Source organism: Gnatocerus cornutus, chromosome 7 (assembly GCF_029298725.1).
Source record: "Gnatocerus cornutus isolate USDA-ARS CGAHR chromosome 7, icGnaCorn1.1, whole genome shotgun sequence".
In the NCBI taxonomy this organism is placed as follows: domain Eukaryota; kingdom Metazoa; phylum Arthropoda; class Insecta; order Coleoptera; family Tenebrionidae; genus Gnatocerus; species Gnatocerus cornutus.
The window spans coordinates 15,488,106-15,515,326 of NC_142239.1; the positions used below are offsets into that span (position 1 = coordinate 15,488,106).

Sequence of the window (27,221 nt, forward strand, 5' to 3'; positions counted from 1 at the left end):
TTCTGCTCAAGTTCAACTAATAGTTAGCAAGTGAACCAGAAGCTTACCTTAACCTCTGAATTCAATCGTGAAGCAGCAATTTTATCCCTCGTTACATGTTAATTAGCCCACATTAAAACACAATGAACCCGTCTCACATATAATTTTTATTAATCATGTCACAGAGAAAGTGCACATTTTCTCCGGAATATTACCTCAAACGCGGCACTCCGAAGCTTGAGCAATATTATGTAAATTATATTCCAGATGGTATATTCAGTTTATAAAATAACGTTTAAAGATAAGAACTGAAAAATTTATCTCTTTTTTTATAGCTCGAGAACAAACAGAATTTTAAATGTAGCTGCTATTTTCGTGTCAGATAAAAGTTCGCGAAAAGCGTCCTCGATTAACGAAAATCTGCAATTTATAGGAGGGAAAAAAAGAGAAACGAAAGGACTGCAGTGTTGAGAAAAGTGCACGTTTTTCGCCGGAATAAACAGGGAAAAGCACGTAGTGTAGATTGTTGTTATTACGTTGGTGGATTGAGTCGAGCTCTGATTTTTCCGTTTACGGTAATAAATCACTGGAGGCAGTGACATTGTTTAAATTAACGGATTTATTTTTCGAGTTTGGAAAATGTGAAAACTGTAGTTACAGGTAAAAATGTTATAAATATTTATTAGTGTCTAAAAACGAAAAGTTTTTCTTTAGGTGACACTTTTGCTATCATGAAGAACATATCGAAATTTAATCCCGTTTTGGTCCAATTACAGCGGCGTCCATCCAGTTCGCCGCAAGCCTCCAAGAAATATCGCCTCGAACTCGTTGTTTTTGTATAAATAATGAAGACACAGACGCAACGAATTTAACCAACAAGTCAGCGTGATTTATCGCCGGCGATAAAATGAGAAGGTAACAAATAACAGAAACTTCGACTTTACAAAACATCCCTTTGTCACTCTGAATCGTAAAAACAACCACGTGAAGATTCCTCTCCTTCGAAATAATTTATCACAAAAATCTTCGTCAGCTTTTCTCGGAGTTAAAATCAAAAATCAATTACCTGAAACTTCCATTAATCAATTGGAAATTTGCTTGCGCCCAAGACACCAGAACCGGACTGAAATGAGCTTTTTTTCCCAGAATGCAAATCGGGACTTAATGTATTCCGGGAGGCTGCAATTAAAGGTGGAAAGTTTCGAGGAAAAGAAAAAATAAGATGCTATCTTTCTAACGACTCTTGGAAAAAGTTCGAGCTTTCTGGGGAACATATTCGTTTGGTTTTTATCAAATTGTGGTTAGAATGCGATTCGGATAACAGAGGGCACGGCACTCATCAATCAGACGCTGTTTGGGGTGCGACGAGAAGATGTTGAGGGATTTGAAAAATGGGAAACTATTGTGAGAGGGACGCGGAGGCATTTCGACGTTTAAGTAGCGCGGAATGCTAAGTTATGTTTTTATCAAGCTTGGAAAATGGACTGAGCATCATTTGTTGTTTTTCTTGCAATTCGGGAGACGGAAAAGCGCTGATTTTGAGTTTGAGCTGGGATAAAATGTGCTCGACACGTAAGCAAAGCTTTAGGAAAATGGCTTGTGAAGATTACTACTTGAAAAATTCAACTGCTATTACCGGAAATTTTAGATTAATGGAACGCTATTCTCCAGTTTATACCAAACAATTACTGAATGCAAATTTCAGACGAAACGAAACGTAAACGTCACACTTCCTGTTTCAAATCAAATTTTAATTCAACTTAATACCTAATCAGCTGTCAAATTTTATTTTATGGCTTTTACATTTAACCGTTTATGATTTCTAATATAATATAATTGTAGATAAAACGTTGTAACAATGACTTTTTCAACTTAAATCTTAAATAAATATTAAGAAGCTGCAAATGGAACACAAAGTCAATACAGAATTCAATTTTGTAAGTGTCACATTTTAATGTTCACCAGCTCATACGAAATTATTTCACACGAACTTAGAGTACCGAGAGTCATAATTAAAACAAACACGGAATGTCTAAAGTAATTACTTTAAGAGGTTTCAACGTGATCGGTGCGCTTACTATACGAAACGAGGATTTTCCGCCGATTTGCGCCAGTTATAATCTCCCAACACTGGCCCCCATTGAGCAAAAAGCCGAAATTATGTAAACGCGGCTATAGAGAGACATTCGGATAAAAATTATTTGCAGGTCACTCCTAAAACCGGATTATGTTCCGGAAACCTTTTAATCCTTGAAGGACAACGTTTTTAATTTCTTTCTCCACGGCTTGAATATTCCATTTCACACTCGGTAAGTGAGTTTTCCGGATTACCAAACAGCGAACGAGAGCCAAGTAGGTGAATCTTATTTATCGAGTTTCCAAATGTCGTTCGCGAAATCTAAAATGATCCAGTCGTTGCGTTTTTATTCTAAAGCTCTGATTAAATTTCCGGGAAGATCCTTGCAAAAAGCAGAACAAAAAGGTGATCAAAGCTGCCTCCAGAGGACGTATGTTATTATTTTTGTTGCATATTTATGACTTTTGTTCTCATCATTTATATCTTCCTTTCTATATCCACGTAGGGCCTCGGAGGCATGAATCACCCGCTGCCAGAAGCGTGCCAGTTCTCTTATAAAGTTAAGTAAAGACGACAAACGATAGTGAGATGTTACGTAAACACAACGTAAACATACTAATTTTATCTCGCGACCTTGAAAACACGCGTCTTACTTCACGCCGGTTGAGTTGCATACCTGCGAGTTCGCGTCGCAATATTTTCCTCGTTATTTTTGTATCAATTAAGTTTTTCTTGACGCCAGACAAAACATCCATTGTTTCCCAGCGAATTTCCTCATTAATGCCGAAGCTTGTAATTAAAAACAGCACGAATTTACTCTAAAACTTCTAAAGTATTTTGAAACGGAGACAGCTCTTTAGACAGAATTCTAATTACGAGTTTACCTGAAACCTTGACTGAAAAATTCGCTTGAAATAAAAACTTCGCTACTTTCAAATTAATGTAATGAATAGTCGAATATTGTGCTAAAACGTTAACCTGCTTTAAATTAGTTTGTGCACGAAATAAATCAATATAAGTTCCATAATCCGTTATGAGATAAATCATTCGAAATGGTGCTGTAAGCAATAACTTGCTCGGTTCATTCAGTTGATTGCAAAATATTGGTCGTTATTGTTGTTGCAAAATTGCAAGGAATGATTTATAGGCGCCTCTTTTTCGCCGATATTTTATCCAAATTTGCTGACAAGCTGCGGTTTTTTCTTAGCTCCCCAAAAATTCATTATTCAGAAGGGAGTTATTAAAATTTTATCTAAATTATCTCTAACTGTTGTGGGCAAACTTGGGCGGTTGCTAATGGCTTTACAACTCTGGAATAACTCAGCGACTTTATTACATTACGGTTTAAAAGCTATTTTAGACAGTGAGGTTACAATAAATGCACAATGGTGTCGCCGCTCATTAACAGATAATTGAAAGTTGTCCACTGATCACATTGAAACCACTTTTTTAAAAAATTAGCGTACGCTCCAGGGATTCTACCGTTAATTTTTCTACAGACTCTCAATCCAATTCCGCACAAACAAGGCCCTTTTCTCCATGATTATTCGTATTTTTTGCCCCATAAAATCGTGCACCTTCTGTCCAGATTCGAGTCAGCAATTTCGGAGAGCGAGTCCAATTTATGTATTTGCCGTGCACATGTAGAATTGAGATCTCAGTGAGCAGATCATCCCTTGGCAATTCTCTTCAAATTTCCCCTATTCCCGTCTTCTAATCGTATTTGCCTTTTCCTGTAGAAAGAATAAAGCAGGAGCCCACGGGACGCGTTATAATTTTATCGCTGCTATTATCGGTGCGGTTTTACGACATAACCTTGCTAATTGCGGGATAACCTTAAGATCGGGAATATGGGAGCGGTCAGAATTTCAGGTGCCATTAAGTTTCAATGGGACGGTTTATAATGAGCGGGAAAAAGGGATTTTTATCGCCAGGTCGTGACACGGTTTTTGAACAGCGAGAAGCGGAAAATATGTAATAAATTTGACTAAAATATAAAAATTTGGAAAAACGACGAGCTAAGAACTTTGTAACTGTGAAATTTTCCATAAAATCCGCTTTTCCCAACAAACACTTGTAAGTTGTCCCGAAGTGGTCATCTTAACTTTTCAACGATCGTTGCTTTGAAACCGTTCCGAAATTTTCGTTTCCGTCAAACGCCACGTAATTGGCAAAACAGAAAGCTCTCGCAAAGTTTTTGTTTAAATATTGAAGCTTTTTCCAAAGTAAGCTCTCTCAGCCAATTCAGACCTCGGCGGCAAACAAAACCTTGTTGTCTCCAAGTGGGATTTACACTGAAGTAAACGCAATCCCTCCGAGTTTAACCAACTCAAAAACAATTATAAAAACTTTCCTTTAATGAATTTTAAAGTTGGCACGACCATTAGTCACGAGGAAAAATCGTGAATATACTTTTAACGGGAGATTAGATGGTCCAAGGTTCTTCGCTGATAGGGATTAAAAGATTTTGACGGGACGTCGCGAGCGTCGTTCTTTTTGTTTTACTTTAGCCTCGCCGGAAGTACGGTTTGTTTTTAAAGTGGTGCAATCAATTTTCTTTGCTTTTGAATGGTATCTTCGTTCCGGCAATTTGTCTTTGTGCACGGAGCACAAAAGTTCCAGACGTACCTACCTTTAATCGCTCCAATCTCGAGGGCACATAATAAAAGGACGGATCCGGCCCGATTTCGCACGAACATAATTACATTGTTTCCGGGGGGTTTTATTAACGGGAAAATTATCATCGTTTTAAAAAACCGTCTGTCATCCCGATTTTTTCTAATCACAGTAATCGAACAAATCAATATGTATGTGAAATACCGATTTTATCATCAAAATCAGATTCTCTAAACTAAGTTTCATTATTAGATTTTTCATTTCTCTGCCACAAATATTAAAATGTGACAGCGTTCAAATTATCGAATTTACCCAAAACAAGTAGTTTTATAAAATAAAATTTTATGCAGATCTTTAACGAATAATTTATTAGAAATTTTGTCGAAAAGGTTCAATTAGGAAGCGACAGAATTGATGAATGGTAGTGTAGAAAATTAGTTTCCAATTGAGTACAAAAATTGAATAAATTCTAGTTTTGTTTGGACCGCTTTTCTTCCCTCAAAATCTCCATCAGATTCGATTCGGTGTTAAGTACCGTTCAATGCTAGTCGATCGTTTGACGTTTTGTCGAGTTAATTGGATAATTTGGTCGCTGTGATCTACGATTCCTCTTAAACACTACACTGGAATATTACCTTTTGTCGGCGATGTATATAACTTAGTATTCGGGCTTTTGAACATTAATTTAATTATGTATGGAGTATGTTATTGACAAATAACATTGAACAAATCGACATAATTTAATTTATGGAATGCAATTGTAAAGACAATCCAATGGTACCCAATTAAAGTCCAACAATCCATCACAACCTTTAGTCTGAAGAGGTGATGTGTGTGAGAATCGCCAATATATCGATTATCGAGAACAATACTACGTGTGCCATTGTTCCTTTAATTCGATACTGATCGAGAGGATCGTGGGGGAAATTACACGTAGAGTGGCAGGTGAAAGGTAAAGATTGATAATTTAGATCGGGAAGCTCGAGCGGCTCACAAAAGAGCCACCGGTTACTGTTTACATGGCGTCGTTTATTTGTATTTTGCCTGAATTTCTAACTGTTTTTGAAGTAGGAAAACCGGCGCATCCACCATTTGTACCCGGGCATAATATTTTATAATAACATGTGTAAAAATAATCCCCTCCCTTGCCAATATTTTTTGCCCACATGGCGCATATTTCGCCCCATAATTCTTCAAATTACGCCCTGTATATCATTTTTATTACATCGCGTCGTACATCCTCGGGGGCGGCGTAATTACCTGGACTATATCTCCGTGACTCTGGCCGTTGGCGGTGAACGTGAGGTGGCAGAGGAAGGGCAGCCTCGTCTCTGTGGACTTAATGACGCGAAGGTCGTACGTTTTGCCCACGTCCCCGTAGTACGTCCGGTTACACACTGAAAAAAAATTGATACATTACTGATCCACTAGAGGGAATTATGCGAAATTTATGGAGACTCTGCGAGCTCGTTTTGTATCAAGAATTATTATTATTATTATTTCAGCGTCAATTTCGAAAACGCGTTCATAATTCAACGGTTGCAGCTGGATCGTTTCAATAAAACGGACGAACATTCAATGGAGCAACAAAAAAATTAATTGGACGAGAGAGCTGGTTGTTAGTTGGCATATTTTCGAAACGGCTGTTTTTGTCAAGGGGTGGATGCAGTGACAGGGTGGAAAGAGGAGGTGCAGTAAAACGGTTTGATTTTTGACTGTGAACGGAAGCGAGATGAAACTTGGAGTAGAAAAAAGACACAACTGTTTGCCAAATGTGGGGCTCAAAGTTATTGTTTCGAACATAGTTACGTCTAAAAAACACTAAACTGTCACAGTTAAAAGCTTACAATTTTACAGTGTTTAAACTTCAACGACTCGTACTCATCGAAATTCGCTAATTGGAACTAAAAATAACAAATTCTGAAAATATGGCTCGTCCAATTAGTACGACTCGATAACCAAACGAGTTTGAAGTACATTGGCAGCACTGTTATTTGACGTTTCACAACTATCAGAACGTCCAGCTATAGTTTCTATTTCTGGTCAGTTGGCAAACTTTCTTAAATCTCCAAACGTAACGTAAATTTCGAGATGATCTCGCTCGTAACTGTTTTATGCGGTAAAATTTAAATGCTCCAGTCATTCGGTGCACCGGCCGTTTTGTCGAACTCCCAAAACTTCCATTAAGTATATTGCACTTTACAATCGTGTGGTCGGCGCTCAATGTCTGCTCTATATCCTTTTTGAGATACAATTCCGCCCAAACTAATAAAAGAAGTTTAACAAATAATCCACGTTTTTTGCCATTGACCACATCGAAAGGATCAAAAGATTGCGGGTCCGATATGAAGTCGCTTCGCCTTAACTTCAAAATAACTATAACTAGAAATTTAATTTTAACTTGGAGATCCTCCAAGATCTTTTGAGTGTCGGATTAATTCAGTTCCGTATTGCAGTCACGTAAATTTGGGGAAGTCCCTCGACAATTCAGTTAGTAGGCACCACTATCACACCGACCTAATTAATACCTGTAAGCAAATAGCGAGCTCGTATTTCACTGTTTTTTCCGTTGGCAACAGTAAATTGACGTTTCAATTATTGAATTATTTGCGCTGTCAATTTTACATATTAAAATTAGTTTCGGTCGAATCATCGCCGTGTCAAATACGACGTGTCCTGCAAATTACCACCTATAGCTACCTGGAAAACGACAAGGAAATTCCGGAGAAGGAAATTTTCAATGAACTCCCAAATTATCTCAAGGAACAAAACTGAATACGTTTAATTAAAAGTAGACGGCGGTTAAAAATCAGTTAGTAAGCTTTTATTAAACTTGAAGCGACAACGGAGAAAGAGGAGTTATGATTTAGGGGGAATAAGTTATGGAAAAAAGTTTCCTTGGGGTGTCATCTGATATTTCGCGGTTTGCCGCAGTTCATCAAATTTTGTTCAACTCCTTCAGGTACGTTATTTTAATTACGCTTCGAAGAAATCTTAAAACTGATCTAGAAGTTAAAACATTTCGCAATATGATTAATTTTGAAATTTATTGGGGAGAATAAAGAATTTAGATATTTTTTACAGCAATTACGTTTGACTTCGCCATTTAGGTACTTCCAAACTATAATTTTTTTCCCACATCTTAACAAATAAATTTAAATTTAACAGATTGGAGTTCATCAATTAAGTAATGTCTTTAATCATGAAGTCAAAACATGCTCAATTTTAATCTAAACACTCAATGTAGATCGGAATTATGTAGAGAATCGTAAACATTTGAAGCATTATTTTGTGGAATCAAAAGAATATAATCCATAAAAGACAGGATAGAATGAAAGAATTAAAATAAAACGAATCAGAAGCAAAAGAAAATACAAACATTTGAAGAAACAAATTGAAAGAGTTTTGTAAATGTAAGAAATTTGAAGCTTTCAAAAATAGAGTAAAAGCGATCGCACAAAAAATTTCGGTCGTATTTTAAAATTAACGCGTAAAATGAACCGTAAATACAGGCAAAAACAAGAGAGATGAGTACTACAAAAAAAACAAAAATGAAAATGGAAAATAACATTACATTAGGAAAGCATTTTGCAGTACAAATGTGTCTTGTTACATTTTTAGCTGATGGGGTAAAAATGGTGGATGCGCCGGACGAATTTTTTGCATTTTTACCAAAATGGCATTGATCAGCGATTGACATCTTGAAACAACGTCATCAATCGATAAAAGTGGGGATAAAAGTCGATCGGTTATTTTGAGCAAACATCTGTCGCGAACATTTCAGCAAACAATACAACAACTTTTAGATTGCTTATACAGAACAAACAAGTTTTTCTCTTCCGATTTCCAATAAATTGTCCAACGATAAGACATAACCTTTTCACATCATGTAGTCAATCTCACCCCACTAATTGTACATTTTCCCCTAAACGACTTTACTTGATAGCATGGAATTGGTTGTGCATTATTGATCACAGAATACCTTGGTGAAATATCGCTGGAAACGTCACGGAATTACAATGAGACGAATGGATAATTCAGAATTCCCTTCTTTTGTTTATTCAGCCAGAAATATCGGGCCACGGACTGTCCATTGTGTTTCGGCACAAAACAGCGATGTCAATTAAAATCGGGTTTACTATAGAGGTCAGAAGGTCGCAGATTGGAAAAGCAGCCACAAGATGGAACACGTTGATGCAGAACAGGAAATTCTCGGTTTGCCGACCCTTCATTGTTCCTTTTATCTAGGTCACGTGTAAAGGGGAAAGTGTCTCATAAACGAATGGTTTGAATGAAATAGTACTTCCGAAGAGCTTGTTTATTGGCTGGAGATGACGGTGTATAGGGGTGGGGGTAGAATTGTGATTTATTTACATGGAAATGGCTTCAATATCACGAGCTCAAGATGTTTCGTGGGGTAGAAATGTTTATTACGAGTTGGGATGAGAATCGCGGTTTCATTCGCCCTATCTTCCCTATTTCAGCTATGTGTTGTCAGGATGTGTTAATAGATTTGTCAAGGATTTTGCATGAGATGGAGGATTAATGATTGATTCATCCAAGTTTGCGTTTCATCTTCTCATCAATATTTATCTTGTTAATTAAGAAATTTCTAGGTACTTAAACGTACCTTTCAATAGCTTTAAGAAGAATTATTATCGCCACAAAGAAACAGTTTGTTACTTTTCGCGAAAATTTATGACCATATGAAACAACATTTCATAATTTTCCCATAAATCCCGAACGAAAAGCCATGGAATTTTTATGGAAGCGTGCAGTACTCTCGTACAAAGTAGAAATAATTGTTTATGCTCGAAGTAAAGAAAACTCTCTGTTATGTAAATACGTCGCGCTGGCATAAATCGTAGTGTTTTTATTATGCTTTTCTGAGTTTATTTGAGTAGAAGCTTTTTCACAATCGATCTCTTAACTTCGAGCGGATAATGAGTTTTTCTAACGGACATAAAACGAAGAAACTCAAGAGAGTTGGTAATTCTATTAAAAAAATCGACACAAGTTATTATTCCAAGAGCTCTCTAACTTAAGGAATTCCATAATGTTTCGGCAACTTTACCCCTTAAGATAAAATTTAATACACGAAAGTTGAGTTGAACGAACTCCATAAATCAGCTGAGCTTTATTTCATACATAAAGACTTGAAGTAGAAATTTGAGCAACGACTGTTTCAGTTAACACCTGCAGAATTTCAGATCATTTCCTGGAACAGATGCACTTCCAACCTCAACCAATTATTTCGGTACGACTGTTTATTTTGTACAACTGTTGTAATTATCGCGAAACCTGCAAAATGGCGTAATTTTGCTGCACTGATGCGAACTCATTTGTGTAGAACGTAATTGAGAATATTAGAGGTATCTGAATAATGGCGCCTTTGTTACACAGTGCAAGAATGTTTGAAGCTGATATCAAAGGATGCAGATGAAAATGTTTGTCGAAGTTTATTTTCAGTGGAGGTGTTGCAATTCTGTGGTCGAAATAAATGTAACAGGGTTAAAATCAACTCGATAGATAGTACGTGTAATTTTATAAAATACACGTGTTTACATTAGAATTATTTGCTTTAGTGGATCATTTGAATTTTGTTGGTAGTGGGTAAATAGAATACAGTGGAACGCTAAACAAAATTTTAATCAAAAAATAAGTGAAAGAAAAAAACAACCAACTGGAAAATAAAACTTCAGGTTTCCTTGCATTTTTTATTATTCTTTTCGAAGTGATATTTTAACCACAGAGTAAAACAAAAAAACTTGTTTGCCAACAAAGAGTCCCCTGCAAAATTTTTAATTTAACATTCTATTGAACCAAAAATTCAAGGTTGTTTTTTGAGCATTATTTTTGTGTACCGTCAGCGAAAACCCGACAATAAGCCGCCAGCAACGATAACTCTTCCCTTTTGTCAGCTTTAATTAAGAAGAAGTGGGATAAAATCGTACGTTTTTGCACACAATCCCTCGGAACAATACGGGATCACCGTTGCAGAACTGGGCATTAATCAAAAATCCAATTTGCAATTGAATATCTTTTAGATAGGGTTAGAACCGCCCTCTCCATTACCTCCGTAAACCGCCGATTTTATTTAACACACGCTCTCTGTTCGCAAATTTTTCTTGGAAATAAATCTCCGCGATTATATTTAATAGACACTTAAATATGAGAGATTTATGTACATTTTTAAACAAGCTGTATCGAGATAGGTATAACAGATCGCTCTTTGTTCGTTTTTTTACAAAGTTTCAAGAGAAAAAGACACTCAAGTTTGATTTCGGCAATTTGTTAAAGTGGAGCTGAGATCCGTCATTTTGAGTTATTAGGGCCAGGAGGAGGAAAAATGAGAAAAGATGGAGAGAGAATGCAGATGATTATATCAACTTCCACTAATTTTATATAGTTCGAAAATAAAAGCAGCCCCTGACCTGAATTCGACGTTAATCAAACGTTACAGCCATTTCCAGCGATTCAGCTCTAAAAACAAGCCGTATTTTCGCCCATACAACTAAGGATCTCTAAATCATTTATTCCCGAACCGAACTGGTATATTTCATCCCCAAACATCCTTCCGAGCTATGTGCTGCAAACGTATGTAGATTTTTGGGGCTGTTTTTACGACCACCTCGAACGTCACTGCAATATTCATTTACAGCCTCAAATAAAATCTGCAGTAATGCATTTTCCAGAGCAGAACGATGAATCTGACATCCAGATCAGCATTACTAAATCAGGAAGCGAATTTATTCCTGTTTGTTTTTTTCCTGGCTTCGGTGAATAAAACATTGCAAGGGACTAAAAAGTCGGTCTATCATCATAAAGTCGATGTTTTCAAGAATTTCAACGCATTTATCCCACCGGAATAATAGAAAAGCGTACCTTGTATAATTATTCAAGAGAAATTTGGAAACCCATTCTTTTCTTCTTCGCAAAACGTACGTGGGAAACATCACAATGAACACAATGTGTTATTATAAACGCGAAATTGAATTACATCCCTTCCAGAGATTTATTTAATGTTATGGAAATATAGAATACGTACGTATGAATTTAAATGGTCGGAAAATCGGTTTCCGACGAACATACATTATTCTATTTAATTTCAAAATTTATGAGAAAAATTATGTCGAATTTATTACCACAGAAAAATGGGAACGAAATAAAGCAACTTAATTAAAATTAAGGAAATATTTTAGGGTGGACAACATTATTATTACCTGACCGCACATATTTTATGAGAAGAACAAAGCGCGGTTTTGCGAATAATTTCAACACCAAACGAATTATCGCGAAATGCATAAAGGGCATAAAAACACCACAAATGTCGTCGTTACTGGTTTATGGGCTCATTAACTTTAATTATAAATATGCGACGGTTTTCGTTTTTGAGACGAAAAATAACAAACGGAAATTGGGGGAAAATGCCAAAAAAAATCAGACCGGAATTCTGGAAATTTTCGAAGCTCCAATATTTTGAGAAATTTGTTCATTTCAAGATTTTTACATAAAAGGCATAAAAAATAAGACAGCCATGGACTAATGACAATATATTTTTTTAATTTCTTTACGTAAGATTGCGCAAAATTAGCATAAAGCTTTATTATCCCCAAAATAAAAATTCTTAAAGTGCTTCTTAAAGCGGCCAGTCATTCTTTCCGGTCATTAGGATTCACATTAAGCCCCTAAAGCTAATCTCACCCATAATGTTTTAGTGTCTTTTTAACGATAAAAACAGAAAATAACGCCCTAAAAAAATTGCAGAAATTAACCAACATTACGGGAAGCTTTTGTTGGGGATTACGTTTTCTAAAGCATCGTTCACCGAATAAGGAATAAAATTAATGGGGTGCGAAATTAATGACAAATTTGTTCATTTAATAGAAAAATGATGAAAATATGCGCCACTTATATTGGAATAACATTTTAAAACCACCACAGAGCTAAGAGAGTGTCAGAAAGTCGTGCGTTATTACAAAGTACAGTTCAATCAATCTTATGGGTCCTAGATATGAAAAAAATTTCATTTATCTCAGAGGAAAGCCAGAAGACGTTTGCGTTTCTACTTATTTGTTGTTAAGTTCGTTCAACAGTTGGTATTGATGAAAGTTTTCATAAGTTCTGGAATCACTTCCACCATGAATTAGGTAAGTTTGAAGAGATAAAATGTGTTTTGTACCCTATATTTTGTGAAGGAGAAAAATTAGAACGTAATTTTGCTGGTTTATGAGCCGTGTAAAAGAAGTTGCCGATGTATAAATTATGTAAAATGTAATTTACTAACGTGACAAAGTAGATCAATTAAAAAAAATCAATTCAATAAACTGGAGTTATAAATCTAAACAATTAAAAAATTAGAGAAGCAGTAGATATTTTTTATTTAAAATCAACAATTAAAGTTCAACCCCGGCACAACCTTCCTCGTCATACGATATCTCAGATTTTCTCTTCTCCACCTTAATTCTCGCCTTAAAATTCCCGACACAATTACAAGTGCCGTTATTCTTCTCCAGATTAGTAACATTAGCCAGCGTCACTAATTCATACGGTAAACATTTCAACAAATTACTCGACAAATCCAGAATCCCGATTTTTCGAACTTTGGGAAATGGTGTCCCCTTTATATCCCCAATCCTGTTCCTAGCCAAATAAATCACGTCAATCTCCACCAAATCCCGGAAAGCCCCATCAGGAATCTCCAGGATGCCATTCCTGTCCAGATACAACTGACTTAAGCGCTCCAAACCGTGGAAACTTGATGGAGTAATTTCCCCAAGTCTGTTCTTGCTGAGAAATATCTTCGTGTCTAGAACGAACTGACCGTCGATGTAGTGACCACCTTTGACGTTGGCAAAAGCATTTGGAGGAAGAAAATTCAGGCGATTTCTTCGGAAGTAAAGCTCGGTTAGTTTTGGAGTGTTTTTGAACCATCCCGAGTCCCATGATTTCAATCTATTGCTGTTTAGCTTGATTTTGTATAAATTTGGCATGTTATCGAACGCTTCGGGTGCAATTTTCCTAATTTCGTTGCGATGGAGGAGAAGAATTCTGATACTCAACCCGCTGAACACTCCTTTCTTCACTTCTTTAATCACGTTATCTTCGAGATGAACAATGGAGAGATGCGGTAAGTTATAGAATGCCCTCGGCTCCACTCTTTGGATCCCACAGTTAACAAAAAAAATATCCCTTAAGTTCTCCAAGTTGCGTATCGCCTCAGGATAAAGAACCTCCATCGGTCTTGCTTTCACAACGATCACATTTTTGTTTTTCGGAACTATCTTCTTATCAAAATGACTCACATTGTAGTACACTTGTCTTTTACCATGTCGAGCGAACCGGACGTACGCCTCTTCAAAAAGAAGTTCACTTTGCACCACCAGAATTTGGAGCACTAAGAAAAGTGTTTGCGAACGCATCATTCGCTTGAAAATAAGAGCAGTCATATCTTTGTTTGGGGTTATTAAGAAGAGGTCATGCAATTCATTTGTGATATTAATTATCGCAGTCAGAGCGTGCCGACAGTGGGACTAATTATATGAGCAGCTTTGCAGAATTGATTAACAGCTGGGCGATAAGAATTTATGTTGGTACTGAAGAAACCGTCGCGCGCCGATTTTTCACTGTTGCCCACGATCAAGCAATTAATTTTTATTCCAATTATGCAGAATTCTCGCTAGTCTCATTAACTAAAACTATGTCAATGCCGAAACAATTATCACTTCTTCCTCCGTGTGAAAATACATTAATTAGGTCATCCGTTGCTGGTGTCAGTCGTCATTAACACTTCCCCAAAGATGAATCTCTTCGTATTTTCCATTTTTTTCGTTTTTCTTCATGTTGGGTACACGCAGCGATACCTCTTCAGTTCGGCGCTCATCTCTTACAAACGCATCAATGCGAAAAAAGTTCAAAATCGGACGTTCACTCGCGTTACCGCCATCGATCAACACCTCTTCCGCGATGTGGTTAACATCAAGATCGTAACTGAAGAAATGAAGCTGGTGGAAGGAGCTGTGAATAGTCTTCCACATTTGAGGAAGTTACGATTGAAAGACTGCGGGATTAAGAGGTTGCCTCCGCGGACGTTTAAAAACCTACCAAGTCTTGAAAAAATACATCTTCAAGAAAACGATCTGAGTGTTATAGAGAATGGAGTGTTCAATTTCTTGACCATTCGGGTGTTGTGGTTGCACAAGAATGAGATCAGGATGATTCAATCAGGAGCTTTTGACAACATGGCCAATTTGGAGACGATAAAGTTGAACGGTAACATGTTAACCAAGTGGGACAGTCGATGGTTTGCCAACACCCCAAAATTATCCCAGTTGTACTTCACGAGGAACTACATCACAGAGCTACCCCCAAGAGCCTTTGTTAACATCAAAAAGAGCCACAAGATTCGAGGTGAAGAGTTGGTCGACACGCAGATCTTCCTAGGCAACAATCAAATCGCCAAAATCCACCCAAAAGCTCTTCAAGGCATTGATTCCTTGGATATCTTATCGCTGCGAAGCAACAAACTTGAAGAGATCGATTGGGAGGTTTTTGAACACATGTCCGAGTTACACAAGCTAAATTTGAAGAGGAATTTGCTGTCAGAGATCGATGAGGACGCTTTTGAGAATTTGAGTGAGATTCTCGAGTTGGATCTCGCAAAGAACTCGTTCGAGTGCATTCCTTTTGACATTGTGGCCAAAGTGAAGAAGGTGAATGTCACTGGGAATCCTGACTTGGAGTGTCAATGTTTGTTTAATTTGAGGGAGAAGCTGGCAGAGGAAGGACTTGACAATGAAATTGTGGCAAAAGATTTGGACTGTGCTATTGACTAAGGTAAGAGCGATTTTAGTCCAAAGGTGTGTAACTGGTTCGGTTTCAGACAAGCAGAGCCTTCTATTCTAGTAGTTTAGATCATAAATATTTTTGTTTATTTATTGGTAAGTTAAGAGAATATTAATTTTTCGAATAAAGTTCGACGTTTTTTGTTCTTTTTTTTTGTTGTTTTTGGTGCCCCCATAACTTTAATTTCAAGTTTATAAAAAGAGAGATACGGAAATATTTCGAAAATTATTTTACTTATCAAGTCTGGAAACATTACGCAACGATGTTAATGTGCATTGATACGTTTTCTTCCATGACTCATACGAAAGTAACATAAACACATAAATTATTTCAACTGATTATTCTTATCAGACTTCGGAAAAGATTTTGTAGCGTCAGAAAAAGTCTTATTTTTTAACGCTTACCTGTGCAATACAGCGGTTCGTCGGACAAATCCCCGCAGTCATCATTCCCGTCACAATAAGCATTAAGTTTCACACACTGCCCATTCCTGCACGGAAACTCGCTGATCCTGCAAGCCGGTCCTGGACTCGCCTCCTGCAGAACTCCCAGCAGGAACACCGCAGGAAGTAACCACATCCACATTCTGTAAGCAGGAAATTGCTTTGGTGTAAAGTTGCCTATTTACATTTTCTATGCTGGATTACTTTTAATGGAGGATAATTGGGATTAGTTGGGAGCGGTCGATTTATTGGAACTTGAAGGTATTAAGTATAATTTACGTAGCTCGTAACTTTCTTTTAGGGTTGGTTACTCGGTATCAGACGTCAGACTCAATCTGGCTTTAATCAAGTGCATTAGCGTTTTTGCTAATTTTATTAAAATATGCACTCTTGCGTGGATTTCTTTAGAAATTGCTGTTCAGTGGCTGTGTATGACGAGCTAAAACATTTTCAGACCGCAGATTTCTCTTTGAAGTCGGTGCTAATTACTTATGGATTTTTTCACAAAAGGTACACTACTTCAAAGTTAAACCAAAGACTAAGACAACTAGAATCGTCGTGATTCTTGTTCCGGCGTTGTAATTATTTTCTAGGGTGATTTGAACGACAAAACCAGAGGGAAGTGCCCGAAATACAGACATAATTCTCGCTTATAAATCTCGTCACGTAAAAAATCTCAAGTGGCCAATTCATTTTAAGAAGATAAAGCAATTACAATTTTTCAAAACGTCGGGAGCGAAATTAAACAAGAAACGTGCTGCGCCACTCCGAATTACTCATGTCTACGATGTACCAAAGCATTCACCGGACGTCGCCATCAAGATCAACTTGTCTACCACGAAAAATGCTAAAATATCGATTATGAAGCTTTACGAATTGACGTCGTTTTTGATGGATGTCATCGCGGTTTTTAAGTGCTTTACAAACGACGCGGAAATATTCACGATGCGAATAACTCATCTTTCTCGGGGGAAATTCGAATCGTGGTATATCTTTATTAAAGCAGAGAAGCTGGAAGAGTGGAGGGCAATTAGAGCAAGTGCTACTGTGGTCAGAAAAAAACGGCCGAGGAAACTGGAAAATCTATTGTCGATGGAAGATTTACATTTGCTGTACGTTTAAATTTTCAGTTTTGGACACTTTTGTATGTGGCCATAAATTGCTTACGCTTATTCAGGATGTTATTCAAACAAACTCTGGGAAACCACACAAACTTCAAAGTTCAGACTAAAAATTTCAACACAATCTCAATATCGAAATTTGTAGAAATTTTAGCTAAACTTAATTTTATAGAGCTTAATTAGCTAGAACAAATATTAAACCGCAAACAATATTTCAAGTTTCTCGTATTAATTAATTGAAGTTTAAATGCTAAGTTCATATTAATACCCCGTGAGTTTAGAACCTGAAGAAACAATCTAAAATCTGTTTTCTCAGCAGTGCAACATAATCTTTGGTATTTCAATTTCAACAAGATCTCAGTTCAAGACAACAAATTAAATATCAAAAGTTTGATCCGGCTTTCAAATGCAGTGTATTAAAATATCTCAACTTTTAAACTTTAAATTAACTATCGTAGATGCTGGGATTTAGTAACACTTTGTAAAATTAATCAGTGGCTCGTCCTTGAATCGATCAAGGACATGCTGAGTTATTAAAGCCGAGTCCATTGTCTTGAAGGCTCTTCAAATACGCTCAGGGCTTTTTCCTCTTAAGAGAATTGCACCGCAATAAAATAAAGGTTAATGTTTGATCTGATTTATGTCTCCACTTAATCCAAGATCGATGAACTTTTCTTTTAGTTAATCGCGGATTTTTTCAATGCACCCGTGCATAATTATCAAAGTTAGTTTTTCCGTTTTGTGCTCTGGTTGTTGGACCTGATTTACAAACCGGAGGCACGTGCCTAAGCGGCACTGAAGACTTATTGCGGTTATGCTACACAGATAGTGCGCCACAAATTCCGGATAACAAAGACAGCGTACATGCTTTCTGCATTATTTATCTACTAGGAGCATACATGTAGTCTGGGTGTAATGTTGAAGAGAACTTAATGTTTCAGACAAACAGAGTAAAGTGTTAAAGTGATATATTTTGAGCTTTGGTGTTTAATTTGAGTGCGGTTTTTGTAAAAGCGACCGCTTCAAATTATCCTGGTTTAGTATTGTAAAACTTAAACAAGCAGGTTCCCTGGGGTTCAATTCATAAATGGCTAATTGGCGATGGTCACGAAACCAAGTCAAAGGATTTAATTGGGGGCTCGAACAAATTCCCTTCTCATTAGACAGTTAGAGCTGGTATCGATTACAAACTTGTGCACGAAAGACATGTAAATGCCTGTCTTAGAAAACAAGTCATAAATCTGCTCAAATGCAACTACAAGGAAAAATCCAATTTACATTATCACGACATTTGACCCATAGCTCTCGCAAACCTGTCTCAACTTGTTCCTTTCTTTATCTCCTCTTAACCCTATATCTGACTCCTGTCAAAGTTACCCTCCTAAGTAATATTTATGTAGTTTGGTTTGTTTATAATCCGATGTCAGCTATCCAATCTGCTTGATCTTTCCTTGTTCGTTTTGCAATATTTCTCCTTCGACAGTTTTCACTTTTAAAGCTTCAATGTGGAACGGACAAGATGAATGTGAACCTTTTCCAAGCCTATCATACTCCGAATCGACTCGCTTTCTAAACATCCCCCAACAAATAAAAAAACCACGTTTCTTTTATAATTCATCGACACATTTTCACCACGCGCTCGTCAATAAAAGACAAGTACCAAAAGTGGCGGTGTCTGGAACAGAGTTAGTTAGCTGGGGGCTTTCAACTGTGCACCGCAATTCCATCACTCAAGATCCAGTTACTGGAATCGTCTACCGTCTTTGTTCAGTCTTAGACGAATATATTGCGAAGGGTCACAGTCTGATTCAATTTCGTTCATGTTTATTTATGGATTTCGGGGGCTGAAGATGAACGATGCGAAACGTATGCAAATCGCGGGAAATTAACTGGGGTGAAATGGAAGGAGGTTTAGCGTGATTAAGAAGCGAGTTTTTAAGTATTGGGGAGATTAATTGCAAAAAATGTACTTTTTATGAACCGGCGCATCCACCATTTTTAAATATCAGTTATTTATTCTAGAATCTAAAAATTTTGAAAATATATAATCGGAAAAAAAAATTGCGCTCATTGGCGGGGACTCAATAAAAACTGTCATCGTTTTCAACACAACATTTTCCCTCTTTTCAGCAAATTGAAATTTTTATAATGAAATTCATAAAATAAAAAAACTTTCATAAAAGGTGTAAAAATATGTAAAACGAATTAACGCCTCCAAAATGTTTGTAGTAATCTAATTCTGAAAATACTTTTAAACCGACAAAGGGTAAAACTTTATAAATTAATAAAATTCAACGAAAACAAATTATTTCAGACATAAAATACCCTTAAAGATTTAATTCTTTGTAACCAAAGCTCCATATTTACCCGTAAAGAAATAACAATTTTACGATAGCCCGACATTTCAAACTATTAATCTCCCATTCTAAAAGTCACTGTAAATTATCCATAAAGAAGATTTGTAGTTACACCGGAATAGTTTTCCTGTGATCCAGATTTACGATTCTCTGTCCTAATATCGAGCTTCAAAGTTTCCAGAATGCGGTGAGCTCTTAGTCTGTTGGCGACAACCTAACTAGCTTTTGATTGGTCAAAATATATCAAGAAAACCTTAATTTATGATCAACCCCAAATTTTGTTTGATATAATTTGATAGTGCAACGATGCAGTAATCAACATCAATATCTAATAATGAAACAAATTTATTAATAATTCCGTTTGTTGGAAATTCCGGCTGATAAAGCATCACGTTACATTGCTACCAACCACGAAAATGCAATTTTATCAGGATTAAATTTCTCTAAAATAAATAACTGTGAGCGTTGCTACAGTAAAACCGGTGTTTAATTCTACCGAGATCGAGTGTGGATTGGCTTGCGTGTCCGTGGTAACACTGCTATAAAATTATTTTCAGGTTGGCCACATTTGTTTGCCGTTGGCTGGTCAATTAGCGGATTCGCTGATCTATGCCTTTGGGCGCTCTGGAAATGGAATTTTTTGTCGGAGTTTTGTTTGAAGTAGAGTTTTGTTTTTTTTTTGTGCTCGTAGATAGTCTAATTAACTATAGAATGGTGCTTGTTTGTTGTACTTAATAGCAAAATTGGTGTTAGAGTGTTATTTCAGACGTAATCAAAGACTGGTTTCGAAAGACTGTTAGAATGACTTCAATTATTTTACATAATGCTAGTCTGACGTTGACAATCACGTTGAGAGACCTCCGTCATTGTTAAATAATAATAGGATAAATTGCATGCCCTGATAATTTATTGACATTTAGTGAAATCATTAAATATGGACGCCTAGCTCGTTGGGTGATTTACGCCTGATTCGGGAAAATAATAATCTAATGACAACCCTGGCGAACATAATTTGGAACTATAATTTAATTAAGCTTTTCGGATTTTTGTCATAAGTATGTAAAATTGTTTTTGGCCTCATGAGTTGTAAACGTCAAATTAACATTCAATTGACATCTTCGGAAACATTAGATTTACAAGCGCCCTGGACGTTTACACACGCCGTGCTGTAAAAATTGCCCAAATCGTCTGCACTTCACATGCGTTTATAAATTAAAATCACTTTACCATAATGAACATTGATCACCAAAGTGGAATCTACCTAAATTATTATCTCAATTAAGACAATATTTCTATTTTTAAAGTAATATTAAAACGTTTTTTATACAGCGCCATCTTGTGTACTTTTTGTGTACCAACTACAAAATTGACAGAATTGACAGATGATGAAATTTACAAATCAGATGTGACAGTTCTCATGAATTTTGAAAAACCCAATTATTTAAATTAAAATTTGTCGGCCAAAAAGTTTAATACAACTCTTGTGCGTTAACCATTTTACAGCGCTCAATCATTAAAGCACTCCGGCTACGCCGTCGTGCTTCAAACTGATTTCGCGCTGTAAAATGTAAGTTACCACACGCGACTGTAAATAACTATTCAGAACTGGCGAGTCTTTCGTTGCCATAAGAATGTTTTTTAAATTTTGGTCTTAAATTTGATAATTTTGTAGACAACCAATTTTCTAAAAGTTATGAACTCTTTTTTATGCAATATAACGCTAAAATGTATGCTTTTTTACCTCAGTTATAGCATCAAAGCGTCAACTCATTTCATCTACATAAAATGAGCTTAAAATTGTCGATGTATTAACAAGTATCAATTTTAATTTTATTATCTTTGACATTTGTTAAATAAATCACATAAATAATACAATTAAATTCATTAATTTGTGTAAATATAATTGATATTTAAGTGTAACGCGAAACTAATAAAATTAAATTTCACACGAACATGAATTTGACGTAATATTTAATTATTGACTTAAAAATTAAAATTTTTGCAAAGTTGTGAAATAACGACTAGCGCCTCCGCCATTTATTGCTTTAAACATAAACCTATCTTTTAGGTTTATTGGATATTTCATAATTAGAAGTAATTAAAGTATTTACATCGGCGCATCTACATATTGCTCACTGAATAAACCTGCCCTTTTCAATTACCAATCGACAATTATCGATTTTCTATTTGGTAACAAGGACGAAATACGCAGTATTTTGTACGTTATTAACCACTAATGTCCAAAATATATAAAACATAGTTATGATCGGTATGTAAATTAAGTGATCACAATAATTGATAGCATATTTGCACGCAAATGTCGCGCTGCAGTTTCCATACTTGTGAAAAATACAGTGACTTTTATTCCCAGTGCTGACACCGGATTCAGTGTTACCAACTAGGTCACCACATTTTTTTATTCTGAAATAACTTCAATACATGTATCTCAACTTTTCCTTTTGCTAGATCGGTGCAAAGCTTGAGCTTTTCGTGCCATCTCTTATTTCTTATTTTCTCATTTTGTACAAGAATTCCCATGTTATATCAGTGTGTTCGGACAAAAGAAATAAAATGCTCGAGAATTATCATAAATTTTAACCGTGCACGGGGAACAATATTTCACTTTAAGAGCGCACATTCGCGTCCTAGATTCGTATCGACGGCTCTTCGACAAAGACACTGAAATTAAAACTGTCATTTCTAAAATCAACAATATTTTCTTTATGGTTCGTTTTGCTCTGTCAGATGACATCAGAAACGACGGAGCAGAGACGAATTTATTTTATTTAATCAGAGAGGAAAAACGCGGTAAATAAAACGCCACTTCCGGCTAGATTTCGCGGCAGATGGAAAACGTAATAAGAATGAAGGGAAAATTGTCGGAAGCTAAGCTTTATGAAATTAAGTGCACTGCAAGGGAAAATTAAAGTTAGAAGCAGTCAACGGTTCAGAAAGTGCACGGGTCGTGTTCAGTTGCTTTGAAATATGAGGGATTATTTTCAATGGGATTCGGACATTTTTTCCAGGCGAAAATTGAGACATGAACGATCTCGGCGATGCGATGTGGAAAATTTTAAAGTCCGGAAATCTAAGGAGATCTAAATGATCAATAGCTTTCGGCAGATATCAAATTTCTAAAAAAATCTGAAAATAACAGGTGAGACAAGTTTGGTTGTAAATATTCTTTCCAATTTTTATTTCAGCTCGTAGCTACGATCTGTAGACTCGGTAATAAAATTCGCATAACTGTGACATCGAAATAATCTGAGTTGTTGAGATAGTTGCTTCTTTACAACGTTAATAAACAACGAAATATAAAAGTTACATTGTGTAACTATTCCTCTCATATCCCGGCTCATAACTTTTACAGTAACAGTGTGTATATCGTCACCTAACCTAATACTCCCATAAAATTTACTGATCATTACTATCCCGTAATTCACGGTCGTTTATCTACCATAACCGCCCTGTAATATCCAACACTCATTAATAATACATCAGTCACATCCCTTTCCCGTGCGTCTCGTCCAATAATCTCCCGTAAACCCAAAACAACATCAAACACAACCTTTCGGCGAAAATAAATGATAAATGAAAGAGAAATACACCTAACATTTCCCATAATTGTTTTTCTTTCGTTCTTTGTCCTCAAACAAAACCAGAGATTATCGAATTACGAATAACATAAATGACCATAAAACGCGAAGAGCGAAATTGCTTTCAATAATGTCACCTTTCGTTCAATCACCAGTCCAACGTCAATTTCCGGCCGTTCCAGTCATGTTATTTCCGTTATGTTTGTTCACCTGACGTGAACATAATCGCAGATGTTTTATTTCGGATGTTACGTTATGCAGTTGGAAAAGACAATGATTTGCTTTGGTAATAAAAATTTATTGGGGATTTTCCGATGCGACGCTTCTAGTTTCGCACGTCGCTGATGTTTGAAACGGCGATTCAATTCGGGCATAGAACGAGTCGAGCTTAAAAATATACAAGAGGTTGCTGAACAAGAGAAGAAAAACTCTAGACGATGTTTTCTTATTGGCGATGGAGGTTATATTGAAATTCTGCTCTCTCTAAGGCGCTGCTTTTGAGGCGAGTAATGGGAAAAAGTGGAATTAAAAAGCGACTAGACAAACTTTATGAATAAATATAATACAAGCTCCGTTTAATTAAGCGAAGACTTACACTAACTTATAGCACAGTTGAACGCCAATCGATAAGTTCGTTACTTGAAATTTAAAAAAAAACTATTACCATATTAATTTAATAGCTTTTTTTATAATAAAAAGGTAGGAAAATAAGAATGAATAATTAAGAAATAGAAGATTAGATAGAGGATGTTTAAAACCCGAGACGCAGTGAAATCCTTAGGGGATAAGATCTAGTTTAATCCTGTGTTGTTTATAAACTTTTTTCCATTATATACGGTAGAAGAACAGGCACTAGAAAGCTTATTTAGTAACAACAGCCTTATTACCAGCTTTTGTGTTGCAAATGAAAAGAAAGAAACAAAATTTCACCTCTTACAATACAATTTTCATCCAAAAACAGTAAAACCTGAAGGTTTCACTAATTTTGACTTATCAATGATGCTACCAACATTTTCAAGCAAAAAACAAAATTTCAAGAAATTATCAGTTTAAAGGTAAATCTAAAATGTTTACCACTTTCTAATAAATTCTGTAATTTTGGTAGTTTTAATCTTGAAGCTCTGAAATGTGAAGGTTTTACTAGGTACCTATCTTGTTTATCAACTGTGCCAAATTTCAAAATTTTATAAAAAAATACAAAAATTTGTAGAAGCTTTTATTTTGAGGACAAATAAACAAATTTCACCACTCTCTATTAAATTATTTTAACTTTGATCGTTTTCATTCTAAATGAGTGAAAACTGAAGGTTTTATTCCTACTGATTTATATATCAATTATGCTAAATTTTCAAATATTACAACAAGGAACAAAATTTTTATAAATTTTTGTTTTGAATAGAAACCAAAATAATCTAGAACTGTTTATTAAATTCTCTAACTTTGACATTATTCATCTTGAAACATTGAAATTTGGACGTTTAGGCCTTTTGACTTGTTTATCAATTCTACCACATTTCAAAATTTTACAAAAAAATTGAATCTTTTAGAAATTTTTATTTTGAAAACGAAACAAAAATTTCCACCAATCTCTATTAAATTATGTAACTTTGACAGTTTTCATCCTGAAAGAATAAAATTTGACTTATGACTAGTTTATCAATCATGCTAAATTCCAAAGTTTTACAAGAAGCTAAATTTTTAAAAATTTTCATTTTGACAAACCAAAACTTCCCGTTACTTTCTATTAAATTTTGTAACTAAATCTGTAAAATTTCAAAGATATAACTATTTTCAACTTTCTTTTTTTTTTTAATTTTATTTCGAAAAATTAATTTCATAAAACTTCAACTTCAAATATTTACCAAATTGATCACATATTAAGCTAAAAATGGTGGATGCGCTTAGCCATCTGCAATGGCTCCTCTCACTTGAATATTTGGGTGTATTTTATGACGCAAACTGGTCCAAAAACAATTTTATACAGCCGTAAATTCCAATATGATCTACATTGTGTTTCCCGAGATTGCGCGAAAATGAAAAGCTTCCATTTAGCAACGAATATGTTTACTTACTCATAATGAAACAGCACACATTTTTTAAGCAAAGTGGGGCATAAATAACAGTACGCCAAGTCACTTAGAACTTCATTTTATCAAAGTCACACACGATCTAATGTGGAGATTTGTACCGGCATCAAAAGCCTATGACAAGTGACAAATTTCATATCCATTCTACATTAAACGGAGCCCTCCGAGTAAAAAATCTGCCATCTTAAAAAATAATAACGCCATTTCAATGTAGGTCGTTTGATGACATATTTACGAGAATGTAATGAAAAATGTATTAAAGCGAGTCGCTCTTTTCCATCTCGAATAGGCGGGAACTTCTGATTCGATGAACTGATTGAATTTACCTGCGGAATGAAGAAGTCCAAGTTAACAAAACACGAGACGAGTCGTAATCTGGATCATTTGATAAATCCAACAAGTTTTCCAGGTCACTAAGGCCGCTATTGGGCTTTTTCCATAATAAATAATCTGATTTGTGTGTAAACGTCGTCGATGCTATTTACCAGAGCGAAGAGGAAGAAAAAGGAAACGATGCAGATGTTTTCTCAAACCTCAAGTAATACCTTCGGTCGTAAATGGAAAACAAGTGGTAGTTTCGCAAATAAAGCCCTTTTTAAGTTCAAACGAGATTTTTCCATTTAAATAAATAACTCGGAGGAAGTGGTTTACATACGAATTATTATTAATACGTTGGCGGCGGTTCAGGGCAATCTTTTTGTGAGTGTCTGGAGGCGGCGTGTTTAACCACGGCTATTAGCATATCAGCGACGACTTAAACAACAATAGCAGGGTGTGGTGTAAAGAAAAGCCAGTAAAACGCACAATGGAACTAGAAGGCTCATGTGAATTGTAAATTGGGGCAGACGAAACCTTGGAAAATAGAAACTGCACAAAAATTTGGTGGATGCATGAACCTTTTATCGCCGTATTTCTCCGCCTAAATTTGCTTTTATATATTCAACGTCAACAAGTTGCAAAAACTTTTCACCTTCCCAAAAATTGAAAGCATCCACTGCCATGTAAAAATCAATTCCGTTGCACCTTATCAGTTGATTTTATTCTTGGCACAGCAAACTTTCAAAACTTGTTGGAGAAATATTTATGTGGTGCATGTCGCATAACTTTCGTTTTGCTTCCTTCACCATCACACTTCGGTCGTTGATGCGATATAACCAGAGCTAACGACGACTCGTTTTGAGAAAAATACTGCTTTGCCACGTCAAAGACAACCATCAAAAATGGTGAGTGCGCCGGGTGAGAATTTCGTTATAGCACGTTTGGGGAAAAAACTAAAAAACACGACTAAAAAGGGACAAGCGTTTATGCTTTGATTAGAGATTCATATATTATTTGGGTCCTAACATTTCGTAAAATATTTGCAACAAGGGCCATAAACGTAAGGAAGAAACTAAAGGGCAATAAAAGGACTGAACTCTTCCTTAAAATGTATTCTTATGGGAGAAATAAAAAGTATTCAGAATAACTAGAAATTATTATGAAAATTTAAAAAATGAATAAAACCTCCTGTTAGAAATTTGAGATTTTGAGATCCATTTTACCAAATTTTCTGTAGGTTAAAAATAAAGAAGTAAAATCCGGAAATACTAATAATGGCCCGATAGTGCAAAAATCAATCCTTTCATTTCAATCAACTGAAAAATAATGAGTGTGCCTGGTTGGGAAAAATCCAAGCTAAAATTGCCATAAAAGTCATGACCATTTCGTGCAACTAATTCACCGAGTTCTTCGAAATTTGTCGCTTGATTTCTGCATTTTATGACTCGACGTATTCTAAAAATAAAAGCACGAGTGATAAAATATGAGCTTAGGTATTGAAACTTGGAATCGGTCGAACGACTTTATAAGATTCAAAGTGAACTGTGAAATTTTTGTAAATGTTAAATCATTCGGGAAATGCCTTGATCTGGCGCATTCACCATTCTAACTAGGTCTTGAAGTGGAGAAAATTCTTCACACAGTTGACGAAAAAAATCTAAACTGATATAACCATAAAAGTCATGACCATTTCGCCCAGTTAATTCTGACGACTTGTGTTGACTTCTGCACTTTACGACTGAACATATTCCAAAAATAAAAACGCCAGTGATAAAATATGAG

General features: G+C 35.8%; 3 protein-coding genes across 3 annotated transcripts in view; 1 reads left to right on the forward strand and 2 right to left on the reverse strand.

The window, feature by feature from the left end:
* LOC148171525 (uncharacterized) overlaps nt 1–27,221 on the reverse strand; it is a 107,160-nt gene that overhangs the window by 5,986 nt on the left and 73,953 nt on the right. The window contains exons 3-4 of the mRNA XM_088041136.1: nt 15,922–16,103; nt 5,933–6,069 (exon numbers count right to left, since the gene is read on the reverse strand). Of these exons, the coding sequence (XP_087897262.1) occupies nt 5,933–6,069; nt 15,922–16,103 (319 nt within the window). The remainder of the gene's footprint in view (nt 1–5,932; nt 6,070–15,921; nt 16,104–27,221) is intronic.
* On the reverse strand, nt 13,035–14,236 carry LOC148171526 (uncharacterized). The gene has a single exon (XM_088041936.1). The coding sequence runs from the start codon at nt 14,119–14,121 to the stop codon at nt 13,069–13,071; it is 1,053 nt and encodes a 350-aa protein (XP_087898062.1). The 5' UTR covers nt 14,122–14,236; the 3' UTR covers nt 13,035–13,068.
* LOC148171527 (uncharacterized) lies at nt 14,418–15,663 on the forward strand. Its single transcript, XM_088041937.1, has 2 exons — nt 14,418–15,508; nt 15,555–15,663. Exon 1 carries the CDS (start codon nt 14,473–14,475, stop codon nt 15,505–15,507), a length of 1,035 nt encoding a protein of 344 aa, XP_087898063.1. The 5' UTR covers nt 14,418–14,472; the 3' UTR covers nt 15,508; nt 15,555–15,663.